The 23,262-nt window shown below is 45.0% G+C and overlaps 1 protein-coding gene across 1 annotated transcript in view; it reads right to left on the bottom strand.

Annotated features, from left to right (window-relative positions):
• LOC139264812 (hippocampus abundant transcript 1 protein-like) overlaps positions 1-23,262 on the bottom strand; it is a 141,677-nt gene that overhangs the window by 94,974 nt on the left and 23,441 nt on the right. Inside the window, exon 2 of the mRNA XM_070881942.1 lies at positions 310-405. Within this exon, the coding sequence (XP_070738043.1) occupies positions 310-405 (96 nt within the window). The remainder of the gene's footprint in view (positions 1-309; positions 406-23,262) is intronic.

The raw sequence follows: 23,262 nt of genomic DNA, 5'->3' as shown, positions 1-23,262 counted from the left end.
ACTTGAGGTGCAATAAACTGCAAGGCTATGGACCAAGAGCTGGAAATCGGGAAAGCTCTTTTTCGACCGCGCAGACACGATGGGCCAAATGGCCTCCTTTGTGCCGTAAATGTCTATGACGGAGATTAATGGGTTTCCATATTAGCACTTCCAGAGCAGTGTCAAAAAGTGTTGATCAGATCTTTCACAGCATGCTCATTATACCAAAGAAGGTGGTAACATATTTAGTACTGGACCATTTCAGTACAGTATCAAATTTTGTTTGATGAAGGAATTGCAGAAATGTCCCATGAAACATATTGTACTTACTGTTAGCATTGGAGTGGTTAACAGTCCCCAGGCAAAGAATTCTAAAAAGATGACAACTACTGCATGATAAACACTCGGCCGACCAATTCCATGTTGCTGAAAAACAAAGATGGAATAGCTTACCATAGGAATAAAATCAATCATAACTTACAATGCAACTAAATGTTTTACACCAAAGTACAGTAGTTTACTAATATTTATTACTAATACACTAGCCATTTAAAAAGAGCTGTAGTACAGATATTTCACCCAATGCAGAAATTCTTATTCTGTAAAACTGTAAATGAAGGCAGATGTTGAATGGGAAATGTGGTGTAGATAATTACGGCCTACATACAGCAGATATTACACTGTGCAATTAGCTTGATTATGGTGGAATTATGGAAATTACGATTCTCTCATTTTAACTTATCGTGATCCTTCTGTTCTATCGAACTACTGTCCATCTTGATCTTCCTTTTGCCCCCTTAAGGTTTCTCAAAAATGTCCTCGCCTCCTACCTCCATTGAAGAGATCGCAAAGTCTCTGTTTAAGGAAAGAACTGAGTCGAGAATATTTCATGGATTTTATGGGTTTTTCTGAGGATATTTTCTCTGTGCTGGGGTCACCCTGCGCAGATACATGAGAAGGCTGGTTTGTTAAAACTCCAGTTGGCTGTGACAAAGAACTGTCAGTCATCCAGAATGTACGGGTTCGCCCACCAGTCCTAGCAAAAGGAAAGGGGCTAGTTGACAAAGGGCTCAGGTATCTGAGGCATGCATAAACTATTGGAAAACCACTCTAGTATGCAAAAGCACTTCTCACCTCCATCTCAGAAGAGAAGCAGAACAATGAACCCACTAGCCTGGCCAGACCAAGAGGGGCCAGTTCTTTCCTACACAAAAGCAGAGATATGTCCCAGACTCAGGGCCATCAGCCCAATACACATGGGTCTGATGGTCCATCACCGACTAAGTACCAGAGCACTTGGAAGCAAAAGGATTTCAAAGATTGGCGGGAGAGATAAGGGCAGCAGGACTCCTTTAAAGATTCTCTAGTGTTCTGGAGCGTTCTCCAGCGTTGGAGCGTTCCCTCTTTCTCGCTCCACCAAGACTGACATGACAAGAAAGACCAGCTGAGCGATCGATGGTCGCGAGTGTCCCAAAACGGTAACCAGCGCACCAGGCGAGCTGTGTGGGGTGTAAAGGGCTCAGAGTTTTCTTGAAAGTGAAGCTTTTTCGGGCTATTCTGGGGAGGGAGCTTCATGCGACTGGGTAATTCGCTGGTAGCGGGGAGTTAGACGCCACCATAGCAACAAGGAAATGACTGCATGTCACCAGTCCCCAGTGTTGTACTGTATGTTGTTTTAACCTGGATCTTATTCTCCACAGAGACAGTGATTTTGTTTAGTAGTGCATGTTTTAGCCAAGTGTATGTTACAACAAATAAATAAATGCGATTTTTTTCACCAAAGCATTCCTGTCCGTGACTTATTCCATTTACACTCTGAATAATAATCCCCGGGTATAGAATTCTCATAAGGCGGGGGCGATTCGAACCATCCATCTGGCCATTGGACGAGGATCAAAACCGCTTACACCATGCCCATCTCTCTCAAAATACCTGCTCGAATCCCCCGAGTCCATCTGCCATCCTGATCAGCACCGAGGCAGCCCTGACCCAAGTCACAAATAACGTTCTCTGGCTGTGGTGTAGTATCCCCCTTTCTCCTCAACATTCTCTCTACAGCATATGGCAGTGTGGACCATGCCATCCTCCTCCATTACTTTTCCTCTGTTGTTCAGCTCTGTAGGAATGCATTCATGTAGATCCACTCATACCTGTATGAACACAGGCAGCACATCTCCAGCAACTGCTATTATCTGTGCAATCCCCATTCCTGTGCTATTACCTACAGAGTCCTCAAAGATGTACCCTTGATCCTTCCTCTCCCTCAACTATATGCCATCCCGTTCAGACATCATTTGCAGGCGAAGAGTCAGCTTGTATACGCTGATGACACCAAGCTTTATCTCTCCAGCACCTTGACTCCACGACAAACTTTATGCCATCAGGCTGCCTGCTCAGCATCATGGAGATGTCACAACTTCCTCCCACTTAACACCGAAGCCGTCATTTTCTGCTCGAATATAAATTTTGCTCCTTTGCTATCGATCTCATTCCCTTCATTGGCCACTTGCTCAGACTGAACCAGACTGTGACATGCACTGAAGACACATACTGGCAAGCCTAAAACAGTGCAAAATGTAATCCTAGTGAGGAAGTTATCACCTATCAATTAAAAGGAGTATCCAGACTGAAATCCATGACAATCACCATCAAAATACACTGCTTTCTCCAAACAGCAACAGGCTGGACTCAATTTTTTGTTAAAAGTAGTACTGATGTACAGACTGTTAAGTAATTATTGGGTGGAAGAGAACACAGAAAATCTCATCATCATTCAGATGACAAACACATCAAACTGCCCGCGCACATCATCCAAAACCATACAGGGATGATTTTCTTGTATCCATTTCTATCCATATATTCTCAGTGCAACATTCTTGCATCTACATTGTTAAAACCTGAAAACCATTTCACCAGTTCGATAATACTTAAAGTAGTAACCATCCCGAGTTGTTCAATTTTGTTGCAGAACTTTGATTTGAAGTTCGTGATGCTGAAAAAGGTGTACCAAAGCAAGCAACGGGTGTTTTACACAGGGAGCAAAATGAGAAATTTAAAGTCAGATGAAACCCGAGCTGCTCTCATATGCCTCACAACTATATAGCATGAGTATGGTAGAAGCCAGGGAAGAAGATTGCCATCCTTTTGGCAGGGCAAGTGTGCATGTTTTTTTTAAAAACTTGATCTTTGCATGCCCAGCACTTTGTGGAAGCCCAGTTTGGACTGCTGGATCTGTTTTTGGCTGTCCCAATTAGTATAGTGGCAGTGCCACCCTACACAATGAAGGATGTCCTCATGGTAGAGGCTTTTCCTTCAAAGACTGTACAATGGTCACTTCTACCAATGTTCTTGTGGACAGGCATGTCTACAGTAGGTTAGTGAGAATGAGGTCAAGTAGATTACTTCCTTGTGATGTTTCCTTCTCCATCTCATCTCAGTCCAGCAACCACATCCTTCAGGATTTAGCCAGCGGTAGTACCACAAAACCACTTTTGGTGGTGTATATTGAAGTTCCCCATCCAGAGTACATTTTGTTCCTTTATCACCCTCAGAGCTTCTTCCAAGTGATATTCAACACAGAGGAGTACTTATTAATCAATAGGAGTGCAGGAAGTGGGTGCTCAGTAGGAATTAACAGGAGGTTTCCTTGATTTAGTTTGACTTGAAGCCACAAGGCTTCATGGCATCTCAGTCAATGTTGAGGACTCCCTGTTCCACTTCTACCTAAATGTATACATCCACACTCGGTCTTTCTTGCCAACGGGACAAGATATACCCAAGGATGGTAATGGAGACATAGAATTTTGGCTGATAGATAAATGTGTTTGGCAGAGTAAAATTAAGAAAATACTTGAAAAATCCACAGTGCAATGACAGCATCATTGTGGATCATTACTGAAAGCAACAAGTTGAGGCTGTGGAATTACCCTAGTTATAAGCACATTTTTAAAAAATGGTGCTAAATATTTGACAGATGATTATGGATCAATACTGCCTTAAACATCAAACAAGGATTTGCATCTTAAGGCACACAAAGCAGTAAAAGAGCAAAGATTATGCTCATTTCACAGCAACATAACCGAATAAAAATCCAATTGGATCAGTTTTGGGACAGGCCATCATTTGTCAATCTTGCATTAAAAATCCCTACTCTTGCATCCCTATGCCAAAGTTTCCCAATTCAATTATACTTATCAGCACTCTTAGGGCCCAAGTTTCGGCCTCAGTTGCTCCTGATTTTTTGGAGCAACTGGTGTAGAATGGAGTATCTTAGAAATTCAAATTCTCGGCATTTAGTTTGCTCCAGTTCTAGTCAGTTAGAACAGTTTCACTTTGGAACACAATTTTTTCCCCAAAAGGGGGCGTGTCCAGCCACTTACGCCTGTTTTCAAAGTTTAGACAGTGAAAACTTACTCCAAACTAACTTAGAATGGAGTAAGTGAAGATTTTTGTACGCTCGAAAAAACCTTGTCAACACTTTAGAAAATCAGGCGTAGGTTACAAATCAGGCGTAGGGAATGGGGGGGGGGGGGTTTAAAGGGAAGTTTACAAACATTAAACACTTCAGTTTTACAAATAAAGAGCCATCATCAATAATAATGATAAAAACATCAATAAATCAATCAAAAAAAATTAGTAAGAAATAATTTTTTTTAAATCAATAAATAAAACATTTTCTACTTACTGACTACAGCACCGGGAGCCCTCCAACAGCGTGCTGGGATGCCCCCCACCCCAGTGTGTCTCTCACTCTCTGTCTGTCAGTGTCTGTGTTTCTGACAGCGAGGGGAGGGGAAAGGAGAAGGAGAAGGAGAAGGGAAGGGAGGGGAAAGGAGAAGGAGAAGGAGAAGGGAAGGGAGGGGAAAGGAGAAGGAGAAGGAGAAGGAGAAGGGAAGGGAGGGGAAAGGAGAAGGAGAAGGAGAAGGGAAGGGAGGGGAAAGGAGAAGGAGAAGGAGAAGGAGAAGGGAAGGGAAGGGAAAGGAGAAGGAGAAGGGAAGGGAGGGGAAAGGAGAAGAAGGAAAGGGAGGGGAGGGGAAAGGAGAAGGGAAGGGAGGGGAAAGGAGAAGGAGAAGGGAAGGGAGGGGGAAAGGAGAAGAAGGAAAGGGAGGGGAGGGGAAAGGAGAAGGGAAGGGAGGGGAAAGGAGAAGGGAAGGGAGGGGGAAAGGAGAAGGAGAAGGAGAAGGGAAGGGAGGGGAAAGGAGAAGGAGAAGGAGAAGGGAAGGGAGGGGAAAGGAGAAGGAGAAGGAGAAGGGAAGGGAGGGGAAAGGAGAAGGAGAAGGAGAAGGAGAAGGGAAGGGAAAGGAGAAGGAGAAGGAGAAGGGAAGGTAGGGGAAAGGAGAAGGAGAAGGAGAAGGGAAGGGAGGGGAAAGGAGAAGGAGAAGGAGAAGGGAAGGGAGGGGAAAGGAGAAGGAGAAGGAGAAGGGAAGGGAGGGGAAAGGAGAAGGAGAAGGAGAAGGGAAGGGAGGGGAAAGGAGGAGAAGGAGAAGGGAAGGGAGGGGAAAGGAGAAGGAGAAGGGAAGGGAGGGGAAAGGAGAAGGAGAAGGGAAGGGAGGGGAAAGGAGAAGGAGAAGGAGAAGGGAAGGGAGGGGAAAGGGAAAGGAGAAGGAGAAGGAGAAGAAGAAGAAGAAGAAGAAGGGAAGGGAGGGGAAAGGAGAAGAAGAAGGAGAAGGGAAGGGAGGGGAAAGGAGAAGAAGGAGAAGGGAAGGGAGGGGAAAGGAGAAGGAGAAGGAGAAGGGAAGGGAGGGGAAAGGAGAAGGAGAAGGAGAAGGGAAGGGAGGGGAAAGGAGAAGGAGAAGGAGAAGGGAAGGGAGGGGAAAGGAGAAGGAGAAGGAGAAGGGAAGGGAGGGGAAAGGAGAAGGAGAAGGAGAAGGGAAGGGAGGGGAAAGGAGAAGGAGAAGGGAAGGGAGGGGAAAGGAGAAGGAGAAGGGAAGGGAGGGGAAAGGAGAAGAAGGAGAAGGGAAGGGAGGGGAAAGGAGAAGAAGGAGAAGGAGAAGGGAAGGGAGGGGAAAGGAGAAGGAGAAGGGAAGGGAGGGGAAAGGAGAAGAAGGAGAAGGAGAAGGGAAGGGAGAGGAAAGGAGAAGGAGAAGGGAAGGGAGGGGAAAGGAGAAGGAGAAGGGAAGGAAGGGGAAAGGAGAAGGAGAAGGGAAGGGAGGGGAAAGGAGAAGGAGAAGGGAAGGGAGTGGAGAAGGAGAAGGGGGGGGGAAGAGGAGAAGGAGAAGGGGGGGGGAAGAGGAGAAGGAGAAGGGGGGGGAGAGGAGAAGGAGAAGGGGGGGGGAGAGGAGAAGGAGAAGGGGGGGGAGAGGAGAAGGAGAAGGGGGGGAGAGGAGAAGGAGAAGGGGGGGGGAGAGGAGAAGGAGAAGGGGGGGGGAGAGGAGAAGGAGAAGGAGAAGGGGGGGGGGGGGAGAGGAGAAGGAGAAGGGGGGGGGGAGAGGAGAAGGAGAAGGGGGGGGAAGAGGAGAAGGAGAAGGGGGGGGAAGAGGAGAAGGAGATGGGGGGGGAAGAGGAGAAGGAGAAGGGGGGGGAAGGAGGAGAAGGAGAAGGGGGGGGGAAGAGGAGAAGGAGAAGGGGGGAAGAGGAGAAGGGAAGAGGAGAAGAGGGGGGGAAGAGGAAAAGGAGAAGGTGGGGGGGGGGAAGAGGAGGATGAGGAGGGGGGAAGAGGAGGAGAAGGAGAAGGGGGGGAAAGGAGAGGGAAGGAGAAGGGGGGGAAAGGAGAGGGAAGGAGAAGGGGGGGAAGGAGAGGGAAGGAGAGAGGGGGGGGGGGGGCGGAGGCTGAACGGGCCGTGCACAAGACTTCGGGTAGGGCCCGGTCCCCCGTCCCCAGCATCAGATTTACAGGTATGTGGCGTTGGGTGAGGTCGGGGTCGGGAGCGCGGTCAGGTCCGGTCCGGTCCGGGGGGGGAGGGGAGGGCGGAGGATGGAGGTCGGGTTGGTTCGGGTCGGGGGGGCAGCGCGGGTCCGGCCGGTCCGGTCCGGGGGCGGGGAAGCGGGAGTCGGGTTGGTGTCGGGGTCGGGTCCGGTCCGGGGGAAGCGGGAGTTGAGTCGGGTCGGGTGGAAGCAGGAGCTGGGCGTGGGAGGCAGCCTTATGCACGCAGCCCCAGTGAGGCCATTGGGGCAGGGCTAGGGGCTGCGTGCTTCGGGCCCCTCCCACACAGTTTTGGGCACCTGGAGCTACTGCACTTGCGCGCCCACTGTAGCACGCATGTGCAGAGGTCCCGGCACTGTTTTCAGCGCAGGGACCTAGCTCCGCCCCCTACAGCTCGTGCTGCGCCGCGCCCGGCCCAAGAGGACCAGCAGGGAGCCGGAGAATCTAAGTTTTTTTTAGGCGCACTTTGTGGTGCCAAAAACGGGCATCCAGGTCAGGGCTGCGCCGTTCTAGGCGCGGCCTGAAACTTGGGCCCATAAAATCCAGTACCCAGGCTAAATTCTGCTACTTAGATAGGTATCACTTATTTCTTACTGTGAGAATGACCGCATTATATTCAATAGCTCTCACCTATGTACTTCAATTATATTGGCCCAGATTTTGTGATAATAGAAACATAGGGCCCAAGTTTCGGCCTCAGTTGCTCCTGAATTTTTGGAGCAACTGGTGTAGAACGGAGTATCTTAGAAATTCAAATTCTCGGCATTTAGTTTGCTCCAGTTCTAGTCAGTTAGAACAGTTTCACTTTGGAACAGAAATTTTTTTCCCAAAAGGGGGCGTTTCCGGCCAGTTACACCTGTTTTCAAAGTTTCGGCAGTGAAAACTTACTCCAAAGTAACTTAGAATGGAGTAAGTGAAGATTTTTGTACGCTCGAAAAAAACCTTGTCTACACTTTAGAAAATCAGGCGTAGGTTACAAATGGGGGGGGGGGGGGGGTGTTTAAAGAGAAGTTTACAAACATTAAACACTTCAGTTTTACAAATAAAGAGCCATCATCAATAATAAATGATAAAAACATCAATAAATCAACCAATCAAAAAAAAATTAATAAGAAATAATTTTTTCTTAAATCAATAAATAAAACATTTTCTACTTACCGACTGCAGCACCGGGAGCCCTCCAACAGCGTGCTGGGATGCCCCCCCAGTGTGTCTCTGTCAGTGTCTCTATCTCTCTGTCTGTGTGTGTGTGTGTGTGTCTCACCACACTCTGTCTGTCAGTGTCTGTGTTTCTGATAGCGAGGGGAGGGAGAGAGAGGGGGGGCAGGAGGAGAGGGGAAAGGGGGGGGTGAGAGGAGAGAGGAGAAGGGGGGGGAGAAAGGAAGAAGGTAGGGGGAGAAAGGAGAAGGGGGGGGAGAAAGAAGAAAGAAAAAGAAAAAAAAATAAAAATTAAATTAAAAAAAAGAGAAAGGAGATGGGGGGAGAAGAAAGGAGATGGGGGGGAGAAGAAAGGAGATGGGGGGAGAAGAAAGGAGATGGGGGGGGAGAAGAAAGGAGATGGGGGGAGAAGAAAGGAGATGGGGGGGAGAAGAAAGGAGATGGGGGGAAGAAGAAAGGAGATGGGGGGGAGAAGAAAGGAGATGGGGGGAGAAGAAAGGAGATGGGGGGGAGAAAGGAGATGGGGGGGGAGAAAGGAGAAGGGGGGGGAGAAAGGAGATGGGGGGGGAGAAAGGAGATGGGGGGGGAGAAAGGAGATGGGGGGGAGAAAGGAGATGGGGGGGGGGAGAAAGGAGATGGGGGGGGAGAAAGGAGATGGGGGGGGAGAAAGGAGATGGGGGGGGAGAAAGGAGATGGGGGGGAGAGAAAGGAGATGGGGGGGGGGAGAAAGGAGATGGGGGGGGGAAGAAGGAGAAGGGGGGGAAAAGGAGAAGGGGGGGGGAAAGGAGAAGGGGGGGGAAAAGGAGAAGGGAGGGGGAGAAGGAGAAGGGGAGGGGGAGAAGGAGAAGGGGGGGAAGGGGGAGAAGGGGAGGGGGGGAAGGAGAAGGGGAGGGGGGGAAGGAGAAGGGGAGGGGGGGGAAGGAGAAGGGGAGGGGGGGGAGGAAGGAGAAGGGGAGGGGGGGGAGGAAGGAGAAGGGGAGGGGGGGGAGGAAGGGGGAAGGAGAAGGGGAGGGGGGGGGAAGGAGAAGGGGAGGGGGGGGGAAGGAGAAGGGGAGGGGGGGGGGAAAGGGGAAGGGGAGGGGGGGGGGGAAGGAGAAGGGGAGGGGGGGGGAAGGAGAAGGGGAGGGGGTGGGAAGGAGAAGGGGAGGGGGGGGAAGGAGAAGGGGAGGGGGGGGGGGGGGGGGGAAGAGGAGGGAGGCTGAACGGGCCCAAGACTTCAGGCAGGGCCCGTCCCCAGCAGCAGATTTACAGGTCGGCGGCGTTGGGTCGGGTCCGGTCCGGTCCAGAGCGCGGAGGGAGGTTGGGTCGGATCGGGTCGGGGGGGGGGGGGGGAAAGAGGAGGGAGGTCGGGTTGGTTCGGGTGGGGAGGGCGGGAGTCGGGTCTGGTCCGGGGGGGGGGGGGGGGGGGGCGGTGGCAGAGGGAGGTCGGGGTCAGGAGCTGGGCGTGGGAGGCAGCCTTATGCACGCAGCCCCAGTGAGGCCATTTGGCCAGGGCTAGGGGCTGCGTGCTACGGGCCCCTCCCACACAGTTTTGGGCACCTGGAGCTACTGCACATGCGCACCCACTGTAGCGCGCATGTGCAGAGGTCCCGGCACTGTTTTCAGTGCAGAGACCTAGCTCCGCCCCCTGCAGCTCGTGCTGCGCCGCGCCCGACTCCAGTGGACCAGCAGGGAGCCGGAGAATCTGTAGGTTTTTTTTAGGCGCACTTTGTGGCGCGATTATCGGGTGTCCAGTTCGTGGTTGCGCCGTTCTAGACGCGGCCCGAAACTTGGGTCCATAGAAAGTAGGTGCAGGAGCAGGCCATTCGGCCCTTTGAGCCTGCACCATCATTCAATATCATGGCTGATCATGCAACTTCAGTACCCCAACTCCTGCTTTCTCTCCATACCCCCGATCCCTTTAGCCGTAAGGGCCACATCTAACTCCCTTTTGAATATATCTAACGAACTGGCCTCAACAACTTTCTGTGGTAGAGAATTCCACAGGTTCACAATTCTCTGGATGAAAAAGTTTCTTCTCATCTCAGTCCTAAATGGCTTACCCCTTATCCTTAGACTGTGACCCCTGGTTCTAGACTTCCCCAACATCGGGAACATTCTTCCTGCATCTAACCTGTCCAATCCCGTCAGAATTTTATAGGTTTCTACGAGATCTCCTCTCATTCTTCTGAATTCCAGTGAATATAAGCCTAGTCAATCTAGTCGTTCTTCATATGTCAGTCCTGCCATCCCAGGAATCAGTCTGGTGTATCTTCGCTGCACTCCCTCAATAGCAGGAATGTCCTTCCTCAGATTAGGAGACGAAAACTGTACACAATATTCACAGTGTGGCCTCACCAAGGCCCTGTACAACTGCAGTAAGACCTCCCTGCTCCTATACTCAAATCCTCCCCTTATGAAGGCTAACATGCCATTTGCTTTCTTTGCTGCCTGCTGTACCTGAATGCCTACCTTCAATGACTGGTGTACCATGACACCCAGGTCTCATTGCACCTCCTCTTTTACTAATGTGTCACCATTCAGATAATAATCTGCCTTCCTGTTATTGCCACCAAGGTGGATAACCATGATGGTGAACTGTCAGCATTCGCCGTCAGCCAACAGTCAACGTCTGCCGTTATTACCCCTCTGAAACTGACTAACTTCAGGATCTAGCGCATGCGCAGCTGAACGCGTAAATCCTGAAGTTGCGGTCATTCACTGCACCACCACAGCCTGCGCTGGAATTTGGAATTCCCCAAAGCCAGTAATCATTGAAATCAGTTCAGATGACAAAAATTTGCTTTTCCGGTCTAAGTACACTGTTAAACACCCTATTAAAAATTAAGCCTGGTTGGAATAGGTGTAACTGGGGTTTTAATGGCATATTGACTGAACAATCGTCTGGTCCTGAAAAACTAATTTTATTTGTGGAATGTCAAATTTCTTCATGATAATAATCAAACTTTAAAAAATATTTTTTAATGATATTTCAGCTTCTACCTTAACCCCATGTGTACATCCCAATCTTTATTTCGCTTTCTAAAATGTTTCAAAAGTGAATTGAATCAGTGCTTTTTATTTCCTGGTCTGCTGTCTGTGAAAATTCTTCAATGTGATTGGCTGCTTAGACAGCTTGATGACAGCACTGCTGCTCTATGCTGGGAATCCCTTTGACTGCGCTACATTTGTCGAGAAACCGAAAGTTATCACCAGAGATCGCAAGATCTTTGTGGAGCACTTTCCTCATGGTCAGCGCCAATCGCATCACTTCACCGCTGACTGCAAATTTCAGGCCAATATTGTTAAGCAAACTGGATACCAGTGGACCAAGAGATGCTAACTCAAATTATACCTTGAAATATCAAATTAAAAGCAGCTTTAAAAAGATCACATATAGGGGTATGTAACATTAAAAATTAAATTTTTCACTACCTGCACTATTTTTTAATAATACTAATTTTGATGCTATGCTCCCTGAAACTTTTCTTAAAATCTTTTTTAAAATTGGTAGGGGGGGGGGGGGGGCGGCATTATATTACACAGTTACTTCCAATTTTAAAGCAATAGAAAAGAAACTCCTCCTCGAAATATGCTCGCGATCAAGTCCAAGGTTTTCCTTGTGTGTGCTACTCCTAATTTTCTGTCCATTAAAAAGATTTGGAGAAAAATTGAGGATTGATGAACCCAAAAGCAGTAACAGCTGTCATAAGCAACACAATTTACACCAACTGCACCATGAATAATTAATTTTTATGCCATATTTCTGCAATGACATCACAATACACATACAGTGCTAAATAGGAAAAGATTTAAAGCGACTCATCCGGATATTCTGCAATTCCCACAGCCCATTTAAAAATTAAGTTTCTCACCCATTTTTTATAATGTTTGTGACTTATCTAACCCATAGCATAAACCAAATAAGGAGCTATGGGATGCAATCCAAATCCCACCTGCTGCATTAAGCACAAATCACCAGCAAATAGGGTCAACTCACTTGTGGAAGATAAACGTACACCACGTCTCCACATCCTCTAAGTTCTAAGTTCCGTTAATGAGGTACTGGGGGTAGGTGGGACAGGGAACAAGGCAAATGAAACTTGCCGAGAGTGTGTTTGCTCATGTTTCAGAGGAATGGATAGAGAAACTTAACCATGTATTTATTAGACTTGATTTAGTTCATCCACCTTTATATACCCACTTTTAATCAGCACCCTTAACTTCTATTCGTTGGAGCTTTGTACTTGCATCAAATGACCCCAAAGTGGAGTTGTGTAGCCATTTTACAAAATAGATTACAATAGCTTTTTCTTCCTCATCCCCAATACACTAAAATAAAAATGAATGGTAACGAAAACTGAGGCTGCTCCAAACTTTTTCTGCTTTTTCAATGTCTTAGTTCTCCAAAATGTCCGAAAGCAAGCACTTCTTATTTTGTTTGGCAGATAATTTTCATGGTCAAAGAAGAATTCAGTTCCTGTGGCTTGGTGTACTTTTTAACCCTCTGAGCAACTCACTTCTGTCAGTTGACTCTGGAGAAATTTACCGTGGAGCTTTGCAAACCATGCATTGTACACCGTGTGTTACGGAGAGAATACTTTAAAGTTGGTGGCATCATCAGACTAGAAAGTTCACTGGGATGTTTAAGATAGGGCTGAGCTCAGCTGCAAGCTCCCCATCCCACCCACTCCCAATGGTTGAATGGAGTGTTGAAAACAGGTGGATATCCAAGTCTTTTAAATGTGTATTTATAAGGTGCCTTTTATGTCTTAATGTGCTTCAATGTTAATACTTAGTTCATTTTTGTAGGCAAAACTAGCAGCCAATTTTCACAAAGCAAGGTTCAAAGTCAAGCACACATGGGTGAAGAAGTTCTCAGTTTAACAGCTCATCCAAAGGAAGGCATTTCTAATACAATGCTCCCGCCATTCTGTCTAGATTACGGGTTCAAGTCCTGAAGGGGAGTTGAACGCACAAACTTCTGGCTGAGGAAAGTAAACACACAGACACACATGCTTATACACACAAACTCGTTCATAATTTCCAATTGGAAGATACCATGTGAAAATTAAGCAGTTCCCTGGAGGGAGGCAAATTATAGAGGTTGAAGAATACCATTGCAGTTATCTGCCCAATTTTGACGAGGAATGATGCACAGCATTAAAATTTTTTTTTAAAGAATTAATTAGTAGCACCTCTGCAGTACAGTAACAAAATTACTAGAAGTATCTTTTTTTAAATAGAAATCGGTCTTAAAATAGGTAGGAAAGTTAGTTAAAATGTTGTTTCCCTTTATAATTTTAAAAAGGTAGCAACTTTCTAGTCAATCTACAGTACAAGCAGGCATTGGTCCGGGAGGTACGGAGATTGGCGGTCCTGGGCATCTCCGGGTACCTGCAGGTAGAGGCCCACATATCCCAGGGTGCATGCTGTTCCCAGGTGCCTCTGGGATCACATGGGTTTGCCCAACCAATAAGAATGGGGATCACTTAAAAAATACACGAACATTTGAAATAAAAAACATTTAAAATGAATTAAAATGCCATTTAATTAAATATTTTAAACAAATTTAAAATTTAAAAAAATATTATGGTTTGCCGTGTCTAAAAATAATTGGACAGGGTTTTTACTGTATAAATGAGAGACCACATTTTATTTTTCTATTTTTTTTTTAAAACTCTTACGCTGGTAAGAATTTCTAGGGCATTCACTGGGCAAATAGTCTGACTCTCCGCCCGCAGATCGCAAGTTCCGGGTTTCAGCGCATGCGCAGTGCATGCCCAAACCCGGAACTTGCAGGGCCCCTATGGGACGTGCGCACCTCATACACACCCGTAGGGGTCGCAAATTCAGCCTCTATGTATATAGATGTCATTATTATGACGAGAATCTATTTTAGAAATACCATACTGGACAAAATCTCTCATGGACAAAAGTCAAGTTTTATCACCAAAGTGGCAACCTGAATTATGTGCTCAAATCTCTGGAGTGGGGCTTGAACCTATGACCTTCCAAGTGCTACCACTGAGCCAAGACTAAGTTAGTTACCATATGGATAGTCCCCTGAAGATGGAGGTCATCTAAACAAGCCAATGTTATGCATGTGCTACCATCGGAGACTCCCAAATCTGCTTTTTCCAATGCTGCCTTGTCAACTGTCTGTGGAGGGATGCAGGCAAGTGTTCCTTGACAGTGACTGGAGGCAACAGTAGTCAGTTTTTTAAAAACTTGATAATCTGTACATCACACATTCAATTTGCATTTGGAATAATACAATTTGATGGAGCTAGTGACTTCTTGCCCTAAAAATTTGCCGTAGTGGCAATTGTTCTAAGAGCCTGGAAACTTTAAAGACATTTCTAGTTATGTTTTACAACCAATAGGTCCAAATCATTTATGAAATTTCAATTTCTGGGAGTTTAAACCAATGTGTTAATCTTTCAGTCTAAATAATAGATATGAGGAAATCATAATGTTCATGTCCAATGTGCGTCTTCACCTTAATTCTAAATTGGATTTAATGCCTTGAGGGGCAAAAATCATAACCAGTGTAAGAATCACTCCATTTTGTAAAAACATATTCTGTATCTCAAGTTTGATGTTAATCAACAAGAACACTAGTGGATTTTAAAAAAAATAAGATTTATTAGCTTTTCAACAACAACTTGCATTTATATAGCGACTTTAACTTAGTAAAATCTTGCTACCAGCAGAAACTGACAACTAACTTCAATTCAGCTACCGTCCTAATGATTGTGGTAGGCTTGTTTTATTTTCTTTCACAAATACGTCGTGTTATAGTCATGTTCCAGAAATGTCTTGACAAGACACATGTGCTATGGTCACTGATACATCAATTGGTTTGAAAGTTTTCAATTGATTACCATGACTCGTTAAATAAAACCTGGTTATCTAGCACTGCATATCCCATTTACTTTTTAGTTGAGTGCCTTATAATTCTGGTTCTAATGACTTTTCAAGAGCCATAATTCTGGTTCCAATGTTTTCAAGAGCCAAAATCTATCATGTTTTGTTCAGTATCATTTTCTCAAATTTAGGCTTAAGAACGTGTTACTTCTTTAAAACTTACAGGAATTTGTTGACTAATTGAACAGCGTGACATGGAAACATTCATCAAATACTGAAGTTTCAGTGCACATGAATACCCTCAATCTAGATTTAGTAACCACGCCAACCATTTCAAAACCACCCACCAACCAAAAGACTAATTTCATTTTAAAAGGTTATCAAATACATACACAATAGATACTCCCTGTACAAACTTATATAAAACAATAACTCAGGAGAATGGGCCCAGTATTGTTCTGAAGCATCTTACCCGGCACCTTCCCTTTTAAAAACAGGAAATGTGATCAGAGTTGAATCAGTCACTGCACATGTGGCTCCAATAAAAAAAAAACTACTGGTCTGCAAAGATTGGCTCTGCAACAGCTCCAGTATTCGCAACAGCACAGGCTTCCCAAGGCAATTAACATCTACAGCAGCACAAACGTGCCGAGGCAATTAACTGTGCAGCAGCTATTCCAGGAACAAAGTCAAACCGAAAAATACCCTTCAAGAAAGATAACTCTGCTAATCAGATCCACTAAATAATTCTGTGTTTAATTATACAGTCTACATTTTCACAAATATTTTTATGCTAAGAGAATTTTATGCTAAATTAACTGCCTGCTCAAGACAAAGATCTACAGTATTTGAAGATACAGAACAGAAGCATAGTGGCCCTGAAATCCCAGCCATGCCGCATCCGTACGGAATATGTACAGACCTGGCGAAGCTTCGCAAAAGCCCGGTTTTTGGCGGGCAATGCACATGCGCCGAAAACCAGCTTTTCTGATTTGTCAAGACATCGCGACAGATCGAACACATCCCCGCAGGAAGGACATTCGCGCAGGCCAGCGAATGTCCTTCAAACTCTTGCGCCTGATAAAAACAGGCGCATAGCCTACTTTTACCAGCGTAAGAGCTTTAAAACATTTAAAAATACAATTTAAAAACACATTTTTATGTTTTATGTCCACTAAGGTAAGTTTACTTTAAACCCTATTAAAACACAAAAAAAATCCAAAAGATATATATTTTTTCTAAAACATTTAATTAACTTTAATTTAAATTAATGTTACATATGGAGGTGTTTTTTCTATTTTTTAATGTTGTGTTTGGGTGTTTTAGAGGGTATTCTCATTGATAGCAATTGAAACTGGGAGATACGGAGTTTCCATTACGATCAATGAGAATACTGTACTGTGATTGGTTGTCGAGTCCCACGTGACTCCAGCTTCTCCGTCTGTACCTCGAAGACGTGGACACGCTGTGAGGCGCGAGAAGAGAAGGCCTTCGACCAGAATCCAAGGCGCCTCTGGGACAACCAGGTACTTTCGCAAAAATATTTTAGGTTGGAGGTGTCATCCGAAGGAAGCCTCCAACCGGAATTTTAGCCCCATCATTTAGCAATTTAGGCATGCACCTTTGTTCTTGGAGGAATAATAGGAACATAGGAAAGAGAGGACTGGAAAAACTCTGAAGTCCATCTGGCCGGTTCCTAAAACCAATCACATAGGAACAGGATTAGGCCATTCGGCCCTTGAAGCCTGTTCTGCCATTGAATGAGATCATGGCAATCTGTGGCCTAACTTTGTAACACCCGCCTTTGGCCCATACCCCTGAATACCTTTGGTCGACAAAAAATTTATCAATTTCAGATTTAAAATTAACTGATCTGGCATCAATTGCCACTTGTGGAAGAGAGTTCCCAACTTCTACCACCCTTTTGTATGTAGAAGTGTTCCTCCTCCCTCATAGAATCCCCAACCGACGGAAATAGTTTCTCTCTATCCACCCTATTTGTTCTCCTTAATATCTTGAAAACTTCAATTACATCACCCCTTCACCTTCTAAATACAACCGTGATTTGTGCAGTCTCTCCTCGTAATTTAACCCCTGGAGTCTGGGTACCATTCTGGTAAGCCTACGCTGCACTCTCGCCAATATATCCTTCCTAAGGTGTGGTGCCCAGAACTGCTCACAGTACTCCAGGTGTGGTCTAATCAGGGCATTGTATAGGTGCAACATAATTTCTACCCCACTGAATTCAAGTCCTCTAAATATAAAGGCCCACATTCCTCTAGCCTTTTTGATTACCTTAATTATCCATCTAATTTTCTCAAACTCCCTGGACAGTGCATTTCATACATTCATCGCCTTCTGTGTAACATAGTTAAATCTAAACAGACTGTGCACCTTCGCTCTTTCAAGCTCGAGTCCGTGTCCCTTAGTTCTAAGTTTGGAACCTATTAGGGTTCAATTTATCTATTTCTTTAAGAATCTTAAACAATTGAATATCATGTCTGTATTTTATTGTCTCTTGAACACTTAGTTCTACTTAACTATTTATTTGGGCGATCACAGACAGCCATGTGGAGCTTAGAGTTCCTTCACAGGCCCCCTCTCTCAATACAGCTCCCTATACCTCCGAGCTAGAGGGCGCTATACATTTTATCGATACCTCCTAGCTAGAGGGTGCTATATATTATCTTGGTAGCATCTCCTCGGAGCCTTTTCTTCTCCAAAGTAAACAATCCCAAACCTCTCCTTCCAGCTGCGACATGTCCAAATGCCTGGAGATCCTTGCATAGTATGGAAACCAAAACTGCATACAGTACTTTACACAGTCTCATTATTACCCAATCGGATTTGTGCTCCATCCTTCTGTATCTCTAGATACAATTAACTTCCCTTATTACTGCTGCACACGGGTCGATTTTAGTTAATGCCCCACCAATACCTCCAGATTCCTCTTCTATGTTGTGTTCTGTAGCCAAGAGCCATATAATTTATATTCCCATAGTTCATTTCCCTTTCTTACTTTGCTTTTGTCTACACAAAATGCCACTCATTTGTTCAACTTCCCTAACAGATATCTTTGTGTTTGGTTTGCTTATTGTTTGAAAGCACTTACAATGATATGCAACATTCTTGTAGAATTTACAGCTTAATGTAAGGATAAGGATAAGGGGTAAGCCATTTAGGACTGAGATGAGGAGAAACTTCTTCACCCAGAGAGTGGTGAACCTGTGGAATTCTCTACCACAGAAAGTTGTTGAGGCCAATTCACTAAATATATTCAAAAGGGAGTTAGATGAAGTCCTTACTACTAGGGGGATCAAGGGGTATGGCGAGAAAGCAGGAATGGAGTACTGAGGTTGCATGTTCAGCCATGAACTCATTGAATGGCGGTGCAGGCTAGAAGGGACGAATGGCCTACTCCTGCACCTATTTTCTATGTTTCAATGTTTCTATGTAGTCATTTTGTCCTTTTTAAAAACAGACTTTACTCAAAAAGAGACACTCATATTGTAGCAACATTTTAAATGAATTCCATGGTATTTGGAAATCTCAGTACTTATACTAGTAGTATAGGGGCTAGAATGGAAGCCATCTCCAGGCCAGGTCTTGCTTTATTCAAGCAAGTGCCAGAATGTCCTTCTCCGATGATCAGCAAGATCAACAGTCTTAGAACGAAACTGATATATTAGAGAGTAGACTTGTTTGAACAATTAAATTGGCACTCAAAAATAATGCTGAAGCTATTATAGCACAATGGTCATAACCTGCCATTACATTAAGCAAGTGTGCAAATGCCTGTCCCATTCTCAACACTATCGGAGGACTAAAACACTGAACAACCTGACATCTTTAGACACAGTGGGCTTAAGTTTCGACCTGAGTTGCTACTAGTTTTTTGGAGCAACTAGTTTAGAATGGAGCACCTTAGAAATTGCAATTCTCGGCATTTAGATTGCTCCAATTCTAGTGAGTTAGAATAGTTTCATTTTAGAACAGATTTTTTTTCCCCAAAAGGGGGCGTGTCCAGCCACTTACGCCTGTTTTGCAAGTTTAGGCAGCGAAAACTTACTCCAAACTAACTTAGAATGGAGTAAATGTAGATTTTTGTACGCTCAGAAAAACCTTGCCTACACTTTATAAATTAGGCGTAGGGAAGTTTACAAGCATTAAACACTTCACTTTTACAAATAAAGAGCGATCAATAATAAATGAAAAATAAATCGATAAATCAAAAAAAAACTTTTTAAAAAATCAATAAATAAAAAATTAAGTTTCTACTCACCGACTGCAGCACTGGGAGCCCTCCAACAGCGTGCTGGGACAGGCCCCCCCCAGGAGATACCGGTCAGGCGGGCCCCGCCACCAACGACGCCACTTTGGGCGGGGCCCGCACTCAGGAGATGCTGGGCTGCCGCTGAGAACTTCTGGCAGGGCCCACCCCCAGCGAGATACCGGCCGGGCGGGCCCCATCGCTGACGACGTAAGGGCTGCCAGGCCACTTGGCCCGGGATAGGGGCAACGTCCCTTCGGCCAGGGATAGGGTCGTCGCCCGGAAACAGGACGCGTTGGGAGGGCCAGATGCTGCACATGCGCGCAGCTGCCGGCATTGTTTTTGACGCAGGGCTGTAGCTCCGGCCCCAGCAGCTCCTGCTGCACCGCGCCGAGCTGGAAATGGGCCTACAGATATCGGAGAATCGCGAGGTAAATATTCGGCGCAATTTCTGTTCTACAAATTAGGCAGGCCTCTCCAATGTGCGCCGTTCTAGCGGGGGTCCGAAACTTGAGCCCAATGGGGATGAAAAATGATCTTGGGCGGTAGCGCGAAATGGGAAATAGCGAATCGGTAGCCTGTTTTACACCACACCCCATTTTAATCGTGTAGGTTTGCCAATTCACTATCACCCATTGTGCATTTTGCCTAAGAGCAATTTCACCCCAAACAGGTCTGCACACCTGGCTTCTTGTGTCCTGCCAAAGTTGGTTAGTGGATCAGCGTGCTCACATTATAATGTAAACTGCTGATGCATGGAATTAACGCAGCTTCAATTCAAAGGCCCGCTGAGTCATTTTGTTTCTAAACATTTGCAATGGCAATCCAAAAATGACAACTTCACCTAACATCAGCTTGAAATCTGGAATCGCACAGTAACAGCAGGAAAAATGCTCAAAACTTTTAATGACCATTTAAAGGTTCAGAGGTAAATCAGTTGCTCATCACAAGAGGCCAGAATGTTCAGAACGATTCCATCATGTTTGCAGCTTAATTTGCATATTTTGCTCAAGTTAATTACATCTTGAACTGGACATTATATATAGTGTTTCTACAGAGTGGTAAGTCACCTTTCTTTGATGGTGCATCAAATCCTGGATGTCTCTGCAGTGTTGCAGTATTCTTTTAATAACCAATAACAAAATTCTATTATTTTATAACTTTTTTTTTAAAAAGCAACTCAGCCAAAATTATAATGACAGCTTAACCGATAGAATCCATACCATTCTTTCCTGTATGGCTGACAATACCATTGCCCACGTCACCCAACAACCAAAACTAAAAATGTTTCATATTACAATACAAAAAAAGCATTGATTCAACACAAAACAGAAAAAAAGTCATGCAAAAATACGACTATCAATTGCAAATATATAAAATGGTACATTTCAAAATTATCCATTTGTTTTTAAAATCAGCTGCCTCTATGCATTAACTTCCATATGCAACTCACTAACCAGGCTGGTTAAACTGGCTACTTTAAATTCCCAGTTTATAAACGATGGACATTTATGCTACATTCATTCAGCACTACTGGTGCAGAGTTCCAAGTGCAGCCAGCAGCACCCAAACTATACTGAAAAAGAACTTACATTTATATAGTGCCTTTCACAACTTCAGGACGTCCCAAAGCACTTTACAATCAATTAAGTACTTTTTGAAGTAATGTTGTAATGTAGGAAATGTAGCAGTCAATTTGCATACAGCAAGGTCCCACAAACTGCAATGAGATAATGACCAGATAATCTGTTTTAGCGATGTTGGTCGAGGGCTAAATATTGGTCTATGATTAGTGCCATAGGATCATTTACGTCCATCTGAGAGGACAGAAACTGGCTTCACATCTTGTATGAAAAACGGTACCTCTGGCAGTGCAGCACTTCCTCAGTATTACACTGAAAGGCCTGGCTTATGTGCTCGATCATGCTGCCTAGCTGAATTTTTTTTTCACGTTTTCAGTGTGGGCATGAGCATCCATTTCCTCAAACTATTCGGTTTAAATTTATGAACGACCAGGAAATCTAGCTACTAAAAGCCAAGCTTGACACCAGTGGGGCTAAATACCGTCCGTACATGTGGTGTCGACTATCCGCAGAAGGGATATTCCAGTGTCAGATTAGCATCCAACTCCACGTTGCTGCAAAGGCAGTAAAACAATCTCAAATGATGCTGAAAGAGTAGCTTCCTTAAATAACAAAGCCCAAGTTTCGGATGTCCTCCCAGAACTCCGCACTCAGAGGCCCGCCTATTTTCTAAGAATAAAAAAAGCGTCTGAAATTTACCTCGCGATTCTCCCGAGTCCAGCAGGCCTATTTCACAGTCAACGCAGCGCAGCACAAGCAGCTGGGGGCAGAGCTACAGCCCTGCACCAAAAAGAGTGCTGGCAGCTGCGCGCGTGCGCAGTGGAGTCTGCACGCGTGCGCAGTAGTTTCTGGCCCTCCCAGCGTGTCCTGTCTCCGGGTGACCCTATCCCTAACCAAAGGGACGTCACGCTGTTTGCCGTCCCTATCATGGGCCGAGTGGCCTGCCCGTCTCACCATCCCTCGCCTCGTTGCCACTGCCCTTACCTCCTCGGCGGCGGGGCCCGCCCAACCAGCAGCTCTTCGGCAGGATGTTGAAGGGCTCCTGGTGCTGCAGTAGGGGAGTAGATACTTTTAATTTTTTTTTTGATTAATTGATTTATTGGTTGATTTATCATTTATTATTGATGATGGCTCTTTCTTGGTAAAAGTGAGGTGTTTAATGCTTTGTAAAATCCCCCGACTTCCCTCCCACTTCCTTCCCCCCCCCAACTCTCGCTACCTGCGCCTAATTTATAAAGTGTAGGCAAGGTTTTTCTGAGCGTACAAAAATCGACACTTACTCCGTTCTAAGTTAGTTTGGAGTGACTTTTCGCTGCCTAAACTTGCAAAACAGGCTTAAGTGGCTGTTAACACCCCCTTTTGTAAAAAAAACCTTCTAAAACACAACTATTCTAACTAACTAGAGCTGGAGCAAACTAAATGCCGAGCTTTGCGAGTTCTAAGATACTCCATACTAAACTAGTTGCTCCAAAAAAATAGGAGCAACCCTATTTTTGGGATGGCGGGATTGACATATCAAGAAAGAATGGATCAACTGGGCTTGTATTCACTGGAGTTCAGAAAAATGAGAGGGGATCTCATAGAAACGTTTAAAATTCTGATGGGTTTAGACAGGTTAGATGCAGGAAGAATATTCCCAATGTTGGGGAAGTCCAGAACCAGGGGTCACAGTCTGAGGATAAGGGGTAAGCCATTTAGGACTGAGATGAGGAGAAACTTCTTCACCCAGAGAGTGGTGAACCTGTGGAATTTTCTACCACAGAAAGTTGTTGAGGCCAATTCACTAAATATATTCAAAAAGGAGTTAGATGTAGTCCTTACTACTCGGGGGATCAAGGGGTATGGCGAGAAAGCAGGAATGGGGTACTGAGGTTGCATGTTCAGCCATGAACTCATTGAATGGCGGTGCAGGCTAGAAGGGCCGAATGGCCTACTCCTGCACCTATTTTCTATGTTTCTATTCCGAGCCAAAACTTGGGCCCACAGTCACTATGCTTCAAAGTAATTCATTGTCTATGAAATATTGAGATAATTCTGAGAGACTTGATAAAAGTATGCAAAATTTCCTTTGCTTTTATAAACCATGCAAATTTTGCCAGCACAGTTCAGGACACTATTTAAATCTTACAAAATTACTTGATTATAAAACCTTCTCCAAGGGTCTTAATTTCGGTGTATATATTGCTGCCGTGCAACCCTCTCCATTTCACACTTTCGGCAAGGAGAGGAGGATAAGAAAAGAGGAGAATGAGAAAAGTGAATAAAGATGGAACAATGAACATTAATATTCCATGTATATGGACATGTTTTTTTGCAATATGCTTTGGGGGCTGAGTAAGCAAGAGCCAATGCCATACTTGCAAAAGACATTAAAATTACAGATGGCCCATTAGTAAAAGTATATATTTCAAAGAAAAGATAGTCACTGATGCTAGGTTAATACATACATTGAGGGCCTTCAGAATATAAAAAAAGGATATTGCATTATTTCCTGCGACTGACAACCATATGCTTCTGGGAGCGAGGCCGTGGAGCTTGCAAGCAATTGAGGGCAATTAAAA

This window comes from Pristiophorus japonicus, chromosome 1 (assembly GCF_044704955.1).
Source record: "Pristiophorus japonicus isolate sPriJap1 chromosome 1, sPriJap1.hap1, whole genome shotgun sequence".
Classification (NCBI taxonomy): Eukaryota; Metazoa; Chordata; class Chondrichthyes; family Pristiophoridae; genus Pristiophorus; species Pristiophorus japonicus.
This window is presented reverse-complemented; position numbering and strand designations above follow the sequence as displayed.